The 14,051-nt window shown below is 38.7% G+C and overlaps 2 protein-coding genes across 4 annotated transcripts in view; one reads left to right on the forward strand and one right to left on the reverse strand.

Annotated features, from left to right (window-relative positions):
- LOC129765480 (tyrosine-protein kinase Src64B) overlaps positions 1–14,051 on the forward strand; it is a 180,430-nt gene that overhangs the window by 144,914 nt on the left and 21,465 nt on the right. The window lies entirely within an intron of this gene.
- LOC129767048 (uncharacterized) lies at positions 746–2,799 on the reverse strand. The gene is made up of 3 exons (XM_055767662.1): positions 2,362–2,799; positions 1,215–2,203; positions 746–899 (listed from the first exon to the last, which is right to left on the reverse strand). Exons 1-3 carry the CDS (start codon positions 2,797–2,799, stop codon positions 746–748), a joined length of 1,581 nt encoding a protein of 526 aa, XP_055623637.1.

A 14,051-nucleotide genomic window follows, 5' to 3' on the forward strand; every position in this document is an offset into this window, starting at 1 on the left:
CAAGCGTAATACCGAGATCAATTATTTCTTCAACCAGTTGCAAAGGTTGAAAGTCGATCGTGTATGCAAACGTTATTGGCTTCAGTTTTCGGTGAAATGTTATGACCCTGCATTTTTGCACACTAAGGGCCTGATTCTCGAATACACTTCACGGTGGAAACGAAATAAACGGCACGCCATTAAACTACGTTTTACGAGTTAGTGACGTGTCGAAGATAATGATGAGTTTTCAGGCAGAATAAGCACTTTTCAAATAAAAAATCATTAATAAAAATTAACCTCTTCGTATCAAACTGGTATTCAATGTGAGTGGAAAACTTTGTTTTCTTCGTGTGATATAATCATACAAAAATTTAATCTGAAGATAATTTGATTTTATAATGATAAATTTAGTGGAAAACTAATCTCGCATCCAGATGTTGACACCGTACTGTTGTCATCGCGAATGCGTTTCATACCGTTTCCACCGTGAAGTGTATTCGTAGTGTATTCGAGAATCAGGCCCTAAGTGTCACCACTCACAAAAGTGTTTATCAGGTGCTGTAGTCGCATGCAATCTGCTGAGTTTCGAACTGTCATAAACATTTTAACATCATCCGCGTAGAATGATCGACTACCAATAGCCGATCTCGATCTCGTTCATGCATATAGAGGAAAACAACGGTCCAAAGTTGCTACCTTGAGGTACTCCAGAGCCGTTAGTGAAATTCTCCGAAATATCAGATCCAATTCGTACGAATATATTTCAGTTGGTTGGTCTTAACTTGAACCAACGAGCAAGTCTTGGAGATACACCAAGCTTCTCAAGCTTAGCCAGTAGTATAGTGTAGTCGATCCTGTCGAAAGCAGCCTTGAGGTCTGTGTACACTACATCCACCTGCACTCCGGCTTCCATATTCCTGAGGCAAAGCGAGACGAAAGGAAAAAGATAGGTTGCGACTGATCTCTTTGGATGGAAGCTGTGTTGATCAGCAGAAATATAATGTTTGCAGCAAGAAAATAATGCGTCGTTAACTATAATCTCAAATATTTTAGAGCATGCGTTAAGCGATGGGATCCCTCGATAATTTTCGACATTTTGCCTATCACCTTTCTTGTGAACCGGAAACATAAATGAATATTTCCAACGTGTTGGAAACACACCCTGCTGCAATGAAATATTGAATAGTTTCGACAGCGTTATAAGCTCAAGAGAGCGATTCTTCAGAACACACGAGGGAATTTCGTCGGGACCAGCAGCGTTGGAGAATTTCAGTTTTTTGATGGCTGGTGAAATCGTGATAATATCAAAATCGAAAACATCTCTAGGAGTGTCCCTTACCGCATGATCAACTTGGGTCGACGAGGCGGAGTAATAGTTGAAGACACTTTTGAAGTGCTCACACAGTAGTTTACATTTTTCCAATGAGGTGCAGGCAGTTTTATTACCCAAGTGAATCTCCACTGGTAGCCCATCCTCCTTCCTTTTTGTCTCCACAAACGACCAGAACTGCTTTGGATTGTGTCGTAGATTATCCTGTAGACGCCTAGTATACCTATTGTAAAGGAAACGGTTGTACGATCGATATTCCTTGCTGGCAACCGAGAGCAAACGTTTGGTGATTGAGTTGCGAGTGCGAGAGTACTTGCGGAGCGCCTTGAATCTCAGTCGTTTCAGATGACGTAGTCGAGCATTGGACCAAGCGGGCTTCGGAGCAGTTCTGCTCAACGGTACACAGTCAGATATAGCTCGGCTCACGATCTTCTCGAAACAGTTAACGGCTTCATCTATTGTAAAGTGAGAGTCCAGGAACTGGCAATCTGTCCGGGCAAATAACTGACGCAATGCAACGGAATCAGTTGTTCGAAAGTCGAGCTCACGCACATCAGCTGTATTGTCAAAGCGAACGGGCAACGATAAATTAATAGGAATTTCCAATGCGGGGTGGTGATTGTCGATGCCGATCAACGGTTCAGAAGCTTCAATGACAGAACATTCCGGGATTGCAGCTTCATTTACTAGCACAAAATCAAGAATCCGAGAGTTTATGTTCAGAATCTTGTTGATTTGCGTTAGGTTATGCAGACTGAAACCGTCCAGGAGTGTACAATAGGAAGCCGGTATATTCGAATGTAGGACATTATTGATGGGATGATCATTCTCAGTGACGTTCCAAGTAAGCCCGGACTGATTGTAATCGCCAAGAACTAGAGCCAGGTCATTCTGTTATAGTCGTGACAGTACACTACCAATCGAACTGATGTGACTATTGATGCTGATTGAATCTAATTGCCTGTCAGGAGGAAGATAGATACTCCAACACTTAATGATCTGTGAGGTGTCATAATTTTAACCCATAGCTGCTCGAGAGATGAACAAACCGGAGTAGGGTCGCGACAGCAACTAAAATGGTTTGAAATTGCAATCAAAACTCCACCTCCGCGTGATTTGGAACTATTCTGATGATTACGGTCATTACGAAATACAGTATACACACTGCCAAACATATGTGTCGAATTAATTCGCTCATCGAGCCAGGTTTCGGTGAGAACTATGACATCGTAGTTGGAATCTACAGCTGTCAAAAACAAGTCGTCTATCTTCATCCTCAGGCCACGGACGTTCTGGTAGTTCTGCAATTTTGCTGAGGGACTCTGAAAGTCATCTATCAGGCGATGGAGACCTATTAAAGTTAACGTACTTGCCTGAATGAGAGGTTCGAAAGACTCCGACACCTTCCTCGACCACAGGACCAGAACGACTATGAGGGCATGTACTAGCTGCAAGCGCGACTTGGTCCTTCTTAGTGCTACAGGCATGGCGTCTGGGACGGTAACTGAAGCATGAAATGGCGAGATTTGGCGCTACTGGCCACCACCTCCGGAAGGAGATTTATTCGTAGAAATTCTGATGATTCGATGGTTTTGCGGGTAATTCACAAATTCGCGAAAGGACACATCTTCCGGCCAGCTATCTTTAGACAAGGCAAAATTTCTGAGAGAATTGTTCACGCCGACTTTGAAGGTGGCAAGATCTTTGTCCTTGGGAACCAACCTGATTACTTTTGGTTCGACGTCAGTGCTTCAAACATTCTCTGCACAACTTAACGATGTCGTTCTCAGAAGTACTCGGGTCAAATGCCGCTAAATAAATCCACAGCGATTCCGCCGGAGGAGGTACAGTTTTGATAACTCCGGATACAGCTTTAGTGCATCGAATATTGGTAGGCTTATTCACCATCGCATCGTCTTCTCGTTTTCTTTTTGGTGTTTTGCAGACAAAGTCTGATCCGGGCATGGGCTTCCACGGTGCACTAAAGGTTTGGGTAGGCGACTTAGAGTTGATTTTTACAGATAAAACACCAACTGCATCCTTCAACCCAGCAATGTCTTCCTTAAGTGATTTGATGGACGGTGTATCTGGTATAGTTTCGTTAGTGCAACGGGTCGTCATATTCCGGAAATGTTCGTTGGAAAAGATCCGCGCAGCCATCCGCAGCACATCCAAAAATGTTTCGATCAATAGTTCCCAAAATTTCACGAAGACCGTAATCAACCTTTGCGCAGATCATATGGAAAGAATTTCCGCAGTATCCACGACACGTGATACGATCCGAATCGTTGACGACATTTGGTGCATGCCATCCTTGCAGATATTGGATCGATCACAGAAGTTGAAGATGAGTGCATGCAATACTTGTCTCCGGCACTGACAGGTAGATGTCGGTCAACAATATTGGTATACAAACAAAAAAACAAAAAAAAAAGACGAACAAAAATACAATCGACCTAGTCAACAGAACGGTGTTGCCAGAAATTAAATGTTTCCACTCAAAAATGAATTTACTTTTCCGTACATACTCAATATCGCTTCTCTGTTAACTCACAAACCGAAATATAACCATTAGCGAATTGAATTTTGATATCAAACCACTCAAAATGCTTAATATCGAAGCAACTGAAATTACACCCTTTTCAACTTTTGATCAGTATTCATTGCCATAGGGTGGCTTGAACATTATAGAATAAAATGTAGAAGGTGTTCTAATTAACAGAGATCGAAAATTCAAAATGTAACTATACAAATCGACCACCTGTCCATATTAGCCCCACTGTCCGTATTACCCGCGGTTCCCCTATTGGTATATATATATATTTTTTTAGAAAAGCATCGACTATATTTATTATTTAGATGAGCAAAAAGCCGTTCCGCGAGCTGTAGGGGTAGTGGGGGCAAATTGGTCATGCGGGGAAAAGTGGTCACCTGCTTGTTTGGTAGTATAACTATTGACTATGGATGCCGTATTGATAGTCACCTCATATTTGAGGATTTTCATGACTTTTTAGTCACCCTGTACCCAGTAGAGCTGTCGTATGCCAAATATAAATAAAAACAAATATTTCTCTCTCGATAGCCATTCGGCCGTAGTTCTGTGCGCATGGTATATAAGGAATTTCTCGTGAAATTTAGTTTATTCAATCTGATATGTTGGACAAATCATCAGTTTGGACGACTGTTCACATATTCTAGGAGAGCTGAACATATATATTGTTCAATCTCAGCGATTAATTAACATAAAAATTACTTTGATGTTTGGGGGCAAAGTGGTCATAGGTGCATAACGACTTACAATGTTCTGTTTACTAAAGCTAATATACCTCATCAAATTCTGCTCTTGAAAAGGTTCCTTTTGTGGCTTTCACCCTGGAAAAATATGCCACGAAATCAAGTCTCATTCTGCAGAACGTTATGTGTTTCTTACAACGTTTTTGTATGCATGAAAAAATTTGAATTGAGACTCTAGGTGAATAGACCAAGCTTATTTCATACAAGTACCTACTATATCGAATTTGATTTGAACAAATTAGGACGAAAAAAACGCTTAAATTTATCCCATTTAGATTTAGATTGATATGTGCGAGTGACCACGATTTTTCACCTTTTTTATAATGATGAAAAATGTACTATTTGGGATTTTTATAGTGAAAGCCGTTTGCTATCTTGAACAACAATGAGTTGAACTATGATATTCTACGAAAAACGGGAATTGGAGCGGTATGTGGACGCTGGAAATGGGCATATTCCTTAGGGTGACCACTATGCCCCCACTTCCCCTACTAGAGAACTAGTTCGCCAATAAGAGTGAACAGAACGAAAAGAAATGGAAATGAAATGTCAATATCGTCATTGACCCATTGTCGACCAAGCCGTAAAATATATTTTTTGAAGAAAGCCATTGGGGTAATTTTTAATATTGACGCTAAAAAAAGCCCAATGTTCAAGAGTAATTTTTTCCATTTCCCGGGAAATGGCTGTTCGAAAAATCGAACATTGGCAGAAACCCGCACTTTTTTTGCAAGTACGAACATACAGAGAACTAAAATCCATTTCAATTAGCTGCGGCTTTCATATATGCAATAATTTTACATTCCAGGACGCACAAGCACAGGTGGATAAATGTCTCTAAGTATATTCCTGAGTTAATCCACCTATGCTGAGATGTGACCTTTCTTATTGCATGTAGTTTTAACTCATTACCGGCAGGCTTTTTCCTTTCAAACGAAAGCTGTTGCTGTTTTAAAGAGTACATAACTGATCCAATTGATTTTACATATTTTACGCTCAGTGAAATCATTCATTCAAGGCCGTTGCCATTGGTATCAAATATTTGTATCAAAGAGTTTAATTATTAAATTTCTTTAAGGTTTGTTCTCGTCGGCAATAAGTTCGTAGTTCTATTTTAAAAATTCAGTACATTTGAACAAAAATATGAAAAGCTAGCCAAAATACACAATGTTATTTCGTTTTCCATTTCGGATATCACATGGGGTTTTGCGCTCGTGGTGCTTTAAAATGGAGGGATTCTCGGGAAATACTGAGAAGTTGAATTCATTGAGGCTCTAACTGAATTTAATTCCTGATTTTATAATGTAAACTTCAAACACTAGAATTTCATTCCAGATTTCAAATTGAGGATTCGGATTTTAGATTATGGATCTGAACCAGTTATTTTGTTTGGATGCGTTTTTATATATATATATATATATGTGTGTGTGTGTAGGTTTAATTAATTCCTTATTTATTATTAATTTATTAGTTTGGAAAATGAATCCAATTGTAAATTTCCGGTTTCCAAATGTTAGTATTAGAACTGAAAATTTTGAACTGAATGTTGTTGTTATATTAAATTTAAATGCCATGGAGTCGTTTTTCGTAGTTTTGTATATAAATCTATGTGAATATAAGTTCGTGACATATTGTAGATAAGTGCGAAATATTTGTGCATTCCTCCCGAAGGTTCATGGAAATTAGATTTTAGATTTAGTTTTTCTATTAGATTTTGTGGTTTTGGACACTTTGTTTGTGAGCTACCTTTTAGATCGTGGAGGTACACATCTGTATCTGGTGGGTAGTTACTCCGGACAAACACAATACATTATGTACTGTGTTTGGCTGGAACTGCTGTTTGTATTGGTATAGGTGTGTGCTTCTATGGTTTTGGAAATGATCTTAGGTAGATCACTCAGTACATCATTAATAACCCTAAAGCGTCGCGCTCTTAATCTGATTAGAAGAATACTAAAAGGGTTTCTTAGCGACCTTCTCAGGTTGGCAAAAAAATAACCTTGGTTTCCGCGATTAAATAAAAATATACAGATCGAGAGTTGTTAAAGGAGTTTTTTATGACCTTCTCAGGTCAGGAAAATATCTATGTACTACGCACGATGTACAATGAAATGCATGACCGATCCGATAAGAAGGTATATTTTCTCCAAATCTCATTTCGCCGAATAGTTGAGATTTAACGTTTTTAAAATCATATCACTTACCGCAGTGAATCCTGATTTTTCTTAACCATTCCCACTAACAACTATCCCGTCCTTGATAAACGCTAGGGAACCACGCTATAGAGGCGACCCTTCTGGCCTTCGGGTGGCGAATATCATACTAACATTCCTTCCCTTCCCCTGGTGACTGTAAGGACGTGGCCGGCGTCGTTATTGACCATTTAAAGCTTGAATCACCGAAAATTGCACAACGAGAATGATTTGCTAGTCCCAAGCGTCATTCTGTGTGTTCTTTGTGCAATTTGGTTGGTTCAGGTCAATCACGGAGAGCAACTACGAATTGTACAGTCTACCCAAGCTCAAGGTCAAGCTCAAACGAAAGCTGTTGCTGTTATTTTTATTGCTGGTGGTGGAGAAATGTCAATACTTAAGAATTATTTCTTTTCGATTATATATTTCCCGAAAAATCGAACATTTTCCAAAACCGGCGAAGTGCAAATATCTTGCGAAAAAACAATAGCATTGAGGGTTGATAGGTTATTATACAGTTGAAAAGAATCATCATTTAATTTTTTAATTTCCATCGAGAAGATTACCCATCGCATCCGCCGGAAGAATGTTCACACCAGCAATCTCATTAGAATAATGATTCAACGTACTGATGATTTCCTCCAGCTCTCCTCACACGAAATTCTACGAACCGCTATCACCTAAGGTTATTACGAACAAAAATGTAACTTTTCGACAATATTTGGTAACTTCATCGATACTTACAAACATTCTCTTCCAAAGAAAACAAACCATAATGCGCTGCGGAGGACTGATGTGTTGGTATTGGTTCAACAGAAAAAAAAAATCGTTATTGCCAACGTTCGATTTTTCGAACAATAATTTCACCGGCTGTTATTTTCCATCAGGAGGCTCATTCGAATGGTTTTTGCCTTACATCACAATGTGTGTTCTTTTATCAGAGTAATAATGTTGAAAAGTTCACATATTTCAGTACGTTTAATAGTTTTAAATCAAATTTATTGCCCAGTAAAGTTATACAAAAATGAATTAAATTGATGGTAAGTGGTATCTTGTATCTTTTGGTAAAAGACCATTATCATATAGTTACTTTCCAAAGACATGGAAAATAATCAAATTTGCTGTTCGATTTTTCGAACGCTTGGCACAAAATGGATTGAAAAGTAAACTCGTACAAATTATTTAGTTGACATATTCTTAATTTTGAATCTATAATGAGTACTATTTTTATCATTTTAATTAATTTTGATTTTGCTTTCAAAGTAGTAAATATTGTGGTGAATTGCAAAGTTATATTTAAATCCTTGTTGTTTATCATGAAAAAACCGGGGAAAATGAGAAAGATTCGTAAATAGGGTATCCAACAAACTAATCATGAGGTCGCTTAGTTATGATTTTTTTCAAATTCACCCTCCACTGTATATAAAAATCAATTGCCAAAAATATTTGTTCGGGAATCACTCATGAACAAATTGTCCGATTGGCGCTGTCTTTATTTTGTTGTGTCTGTCTCCACCGAAGAAAGTTTATGTGACAATTTTGTAGCGATGAGATCGTAGTAGGTATTCTCTAGGTCTGAGTGTTTTCGCGTTCCGTTGATATGAAGTGCAAATGGAAATAGATATTCAGATTCACTTTAAAAAATATGAAAGAAAATTAACTTTGTCGTATGACGCATTCTATGTGATTAATACATTTTGTGGTAAGAATTCAAATAAAATATACTATTATTTTTCAATCAAATTTCAACAATTTAAAACTGCCTTGGAGCTTTCCAATATGACTGCAATTTTCACTCGGTGAAAGCAGGATTGTGCTGTAAAATAGTGCGGGGCAAAAGCACGCATTGGCCTTTTTCAAACAAACGAGCATAAACATTCGGCAACAGTGTATTTGTTTAACACATTATTACACCACAACTCACACATATAAACAAGATTCATTTCATGAAAGTGTCAAAAAGTTATGAGGTAAGAAGAGTTTTACGTTGTTTTGATCTCATTTTTCCAATTTTGGGAATGACGGTTTAGTTATCTAAACTAACTGCAAAGTTCGAAACATTGTCAAGGAAACCTTCATTCTATAGTAGATAATATTGCGTACAGAAAACCTGTTTTTGGGCGATTTTTTTTGTGCGGTTTTTTTGTGCGATTTATTTATGCGGTATATGAAAAGAAGCATATTTGACGAAGTTCACGTCCATTTAGTTTTTTTTTTCGAAGGTTTATATGTATTTCAGTGCGAATAAAGCATATTTGCGTCTAAAATGTTCACTTACCAAATCACTCCCATCCTTCCATCAAATGCTCTAAAGGCTGATTTAGACAATGCCAGTCAGCGCTCTAGTTGAAGTATCCAGTGAATAGAGAACAGACACTCTGTCCAAGTTACGTGTACCAGTATCGAACAAGTAATTGGTCTCTAACTTGAACAGAGTGTCTGTTCTCTATTCACTGGATACTTCAACTAGTATCCAAATCAGCCTTAAGGCTGATTTAGACGATGCCAGTCAGCGCTCTAGTTGAAGTATCCAGTGAATAGAGAACAGACACTCTGTCCAAGTTACGTGTACCAGTATCGAACAAGTAATTGGCCTCTAACTTGAACAGAGTGTCTGTTCTCTATTCACTGGATACTTCAACTAGAGCGCTGACTGGCATCGTCTAAATCAGCCTTAAGTTGCGCATGACATGATTTCTAACAGCAACAAGTTTCGCCATGCAACTAGAAGCACGACACGGCCACGCACAACCGAAAAAGCGAACTGTCCCATCGCAGAGCAGGGAAACAAAAGGAAATAGAACAGTGAACGGCGAGGATTTGAGTTAATTTTCTGGGGGAAACTTTTTTATGCGGTCCTTATCTACCACACAAAAAATGTTTTTTTCAAATTGTGTACCGAACACGATTTTTTAAAGCTACTGAATAAGTTTCGCACGATTTTTTATGTGATTTTTTTTTGTGCGGTCCCTATCCCCCGCACAAGGTGTACCTGTATTCGTTTTTGTGAAAAAGGTTGAAGACCTTTTTTTATAAATTCGATTAGTTGAAAAACTGCTTGTGGAGCAAAAGTTCGCACCAGCGTTTTGTTTTGACGTAGGATTACGTCTTTCGGGAACATATTGAGGTACAAATTGAAAATCAAAAATTGAGCACATCGTGAAAATTGTCCAATTTCAAACGCTTACTGCTCAGTCATTTCATGATGGATTGATGAAATTTTTGCGTCAATCGATTTCGGTACTTTATGACAATTTTTTATATCGAAGAAAATAATATATTTCATGAAACTAACTATCGAACAATTGAAATATCTCAGCCCCTATCCTAACGGAAATACCCACTTCTAATTGGTCGAGTTGGCGACACATGCGGCGGATCCCCAACAGAGACATCAAAACCAAGCTGCCTGGGGGAAGTCGGCATTGCAAGTACATGAAAGTAGGGGGAACTTTTGTCTCTACCGAAATGTATTCCCCAACAGAGATATCAAAACCAAGATGCCCGGGGGAAATCGGCATAGTAAACATATGCAAGTCGGGGGCATTTTTATATTGCAAGTAAGGTGAGTGATACGACAAAAAAATAGCAAATAAAATTTAAATTTGGAATTCTAATGTTGATTGTTCGTGAAATTTCATATAAATGACCAATCGTGTATTGTGAAAAATTTAGCACTAGTGTAAGTGTAAAATTGTATATGATAGCAGTTGTGTTAAAAATGACTTGAAATATGATTACCGCAGTTCAATTCAATAAGTGCGCACTTTTGCCCCCACTATGGGGCAAAAGTTCGCATTTGTCATTTTGTATTGAAATAGGTATTTGTCCAACTTGAAAAAAACTCGAGAAATTCTTGTACTGTTTCGAAGGTAACATATATAGTTACAATTTGGCAAGCAAACTGGAGTTTATTTGCTTTTGTTTCAAGAGTTATTGGACGACAACAGTTAGGTGCGCACCTTTGCCCCGCACTACTTCACAGATGGCATAGTTCAGTTTCTAGCTTTGAATCAACGCTCTCAATGCAATTTCATGACGGATACAAACAAATGCAAATGATTGCTTTCAAATGACGTTTTTCGGTGTGAATATTGCGGAAAGGAAAATCAATAAATTGGGAAGGAAGAGTCGAAGGTAGCAGAGGTAGAGAAGGTTTTAAAATAAATTTCAATGTTTTCAGTCGTTACTCGGTTTTTAATATTTAATATTCCGGAATTAAATGATTATACAACAAACTAAGATTTTTTTATATTAATGCAATTCAGGTGCATATCACCATAATCTACGCCTTATAATTAGAAATGTGGATTAGGATTTTAAATGTGGCTTAGGATTTTTTGTCGCAGAATCACGGGAGCGTTGTACATATTCCTGTGAATATTCATTATTTTCGTGCAACCTTTAAGAGCAAAATGACCACCACTTTACATATTCCATATCAAACCTATTCGTACTTCACCCCATTGCGGGCTTGCGGCTATGATCCGACTTCTTCCGATCCCCTAATCCAACCAGCATGTCACCACGATGAATATCACCGACATTGATTTATATACCTAGCAACATTCGAGTAATCATTGAACAATTATGGTTTATCAGCGATGACCGGTTTGGAGTCATGCAAATAACAAATCGTAATGGGTTTGCTGTTCAACCGCACACATATATGCAGGTACACGCAAATACGACACGACCGGTGATGGTTTTATTGTGCACTATAGCAATAACGCAAAACCAAACGAAGCATACCTTCCCCGTCTTTCAAAGCCACAAGAGCCAAAGCCGGTGCACATTTGGAAGGAAACACGTGATGTTGCAAAACCTCAGATCCGGAAGATAGACGGTCGGTTTTATTGACTTTTATAATTTGCCGATAGTCATCTCAATTCATCGTTGATTGATTCCAACTTCAGATTGAGAAAAGTTAACCGCCAAACTGAAATACGGTCGGTAGTTATCGTTCGTGACTAGCGTAGGAACCACAAATTCAATGTTCTCCAATGGAATTGGCGATTTGTTCGACTGGGGGTAGCCTTGCCCAACTTGACCGATATTATGAGAAGACGGAGCTTAAAGAAGTCGCCAACAGCTAAGTTGATGAACTGGTCCATGTATTTGCCAGCCAGCCTTACCAGAGATGCAATAATGGTTGTGTACACCTCTAGCATTAGTTAATGGTGCCACGCCATGAAACCAGTTTTATTATCGCTGAGCCACATTCGAGATGCGATGTGTATCCCGCTTCCTGTCCCACATTTCAATCCCTTTCATATCTCACCGCTTCTTCGAGATGAGTATTTGCCATCTTGGCACAGTAAGCAGTAAACAAACACAGTTAACTGATTCGTGCCAAGGTTGAACGATGATGTCGAGTGTATGATTATGTTGTCTTGCCATTTCCAGTGACGATTGAGTTCGTTTATGTGGGCAAAATCATCAGTCTAAGACTTGGAAATAGAAAAGAGAACACGATAATGTTGGCACTCGGTTACAACGGTACCAATCTGGAATAATAAGGCAATTTCAGTTGAATTACTGAGTGGAATCATAAATGAGTCTAATTATCACAAAGTAAACCTCGAGTCCCCGAAGCTCATCTTCGCATATCTGTAATATATGTTTGTACCTAACAATCAATTTGAAAGAGGGGGATGTATATTGGAAACGAGACGCCCAACACCCACAGATTTAATGGAATGTTGACAATTTTTGAATTATCGCATCTCGGCGCTACGTGGTTATGATAATTGCATAATGACCGAGGCCTTTCTCCACCATCCACTACCTCACCGAAACCGACACCCGTACACAGTTAAACCTCAGCATTCGTTTAATTTTTGAAAGATTTTAGGGGTTTCGTTGAACCTATTACCAACGGAGCGTGTCTGGCCACGAAATCGTTGAACGGTGCGGTTGATTTATGTCACACGGGTTCTGCTCCGCGCCGCCACTGTCGATCCGTGATGCGACAAAAAGTTAACGCGTGTGGGGGTGGCAAAGATTGCATTGTATTGAATTACAAGTAAATATATCTAGGGACGGGATGGAAGAGTGCTTAGCTCGTAAAATTCGAGAGAGACATCTACCGCCGCGAACGAAGTTGTTTGAAGTTACCATAACAACGGCGGCAGCGAATAATGACCGCAATATTCGACTGTGGTGAATTATCGCGCACAGAAAATGCCATCTCGTAATTCAATAATTAAAACAGTCACTGAATTTAAAGCATCCAGCGGTGGAGCGAAATGGTTGGGGACGGAGAGTGCTGTACTACTGTGAGTACACGTGACTGGCTACGTTTTATGATTATCTATATTAATTTCGATTATATGCGATATCGTTGAGTAAACAACCACCCACAACCTCCCCCGCGAGTGAGATATTGCTATGGTCACATTTCAAAACACGGACGGTCGTATCGAGACAAATTGGCATTTTCATTTTTAATTGGTTTGATTCATAGTATGGCTTCATAGAGCAAAGTTAGTCATTTCACTTATTATACATGAAATGTTGAAAACCGTAGGAGCGATGTAATCATACGGAAATAAATAAACATCCCACGGATTCATCCTTTATTACATTTCTCTCTAAGTTTACTCCAGGGGCTTTTCAAACTCGATGGAATTCCTCTATGCATGCAGCTCTCGTAGGAAGGGCACTATTTACATTCAGAGTTCAATAGTAGCTTAGAACAGTAATGAGTTGTCATTGGAAGGGAGATCACCAAGCCACTTATTAATGTTTTTACGTTACACTTAATTATCCTCCTAATCATGGTTTTTGTAACAAGGATATGTGCTAAATGACCAATTGTTTTCATCTTTTGTGTGTTGAAACGATCTGTTGTTAGACGGGATGTATAACAACTTGCATTGTCCTTTATTAAGACAATTCATCCGATGGATTAATTTGTTGCCTCATAGATAGGCTGACCAAACCTACCGTTTTTCACGGGACAGTACCGTTTTTTCGACCTATTTTGATTATTCCGTTTTTTTTGTAAACTTGTACCGTATTTTTAGTATGAAGAAAAAAAAATTCTTTGTCATTATTTTCAATAACACAGTGCTGGATAAATTCAATTGTTTTCTGCCAGGAGAAGTTGGATACTCAAAATGACGGGTTTTGTGTTGTTCTAGATTATGGAATCCTTAATAGAGAGTAGAGAGTAGAGAGTAGAGAGAGTAGATAGAATAACCCAAATTAATCTCAACCATTGTGACATCGCACAGCCAACTGTTGTGGCA

Source organism: Toxorhynchites rutilus, chromosome 2 (genome assembly GCF_029784135.1).
Source record: "Toxorhynchites rutilus septentrionalis strain SRP chromosome 2, ASM2978413v1, whole genome shotgun sequence".
Taxonomy (NCBI): domain Eukaryota; kingdom Metazoa; phylum Arthropoda; class Insecta; order Diptera; family Culicidae; genus Toxorhynchites; species Toxorhynchites rutilus.

Bases quoted from the DNA above. Each gene is read 5' to 3' on its own strand.
- LOC129767048 (XM_055767662.1), bottom strand. From the start codon at position 2,799: ATGCCTGTAGCACTAAGAAGGACCAAGTCGCGCTTGCAGCTAGTACAT. The intron at 2,204-2,361 runs GTTTGTTCATCT...CGACTATAACAG, and splicing joins GCTGTCGCGACCCTACTCCG to AATGACCTGGCTCTAGTTCT. The intron at 900-1,214 runs GTGTGTTCTGAA...GCTTTGCCTCAG, and splicing joins GGTCCCGACGAAATTCCCTC to GAATATGGAAGCCGGAGTGC.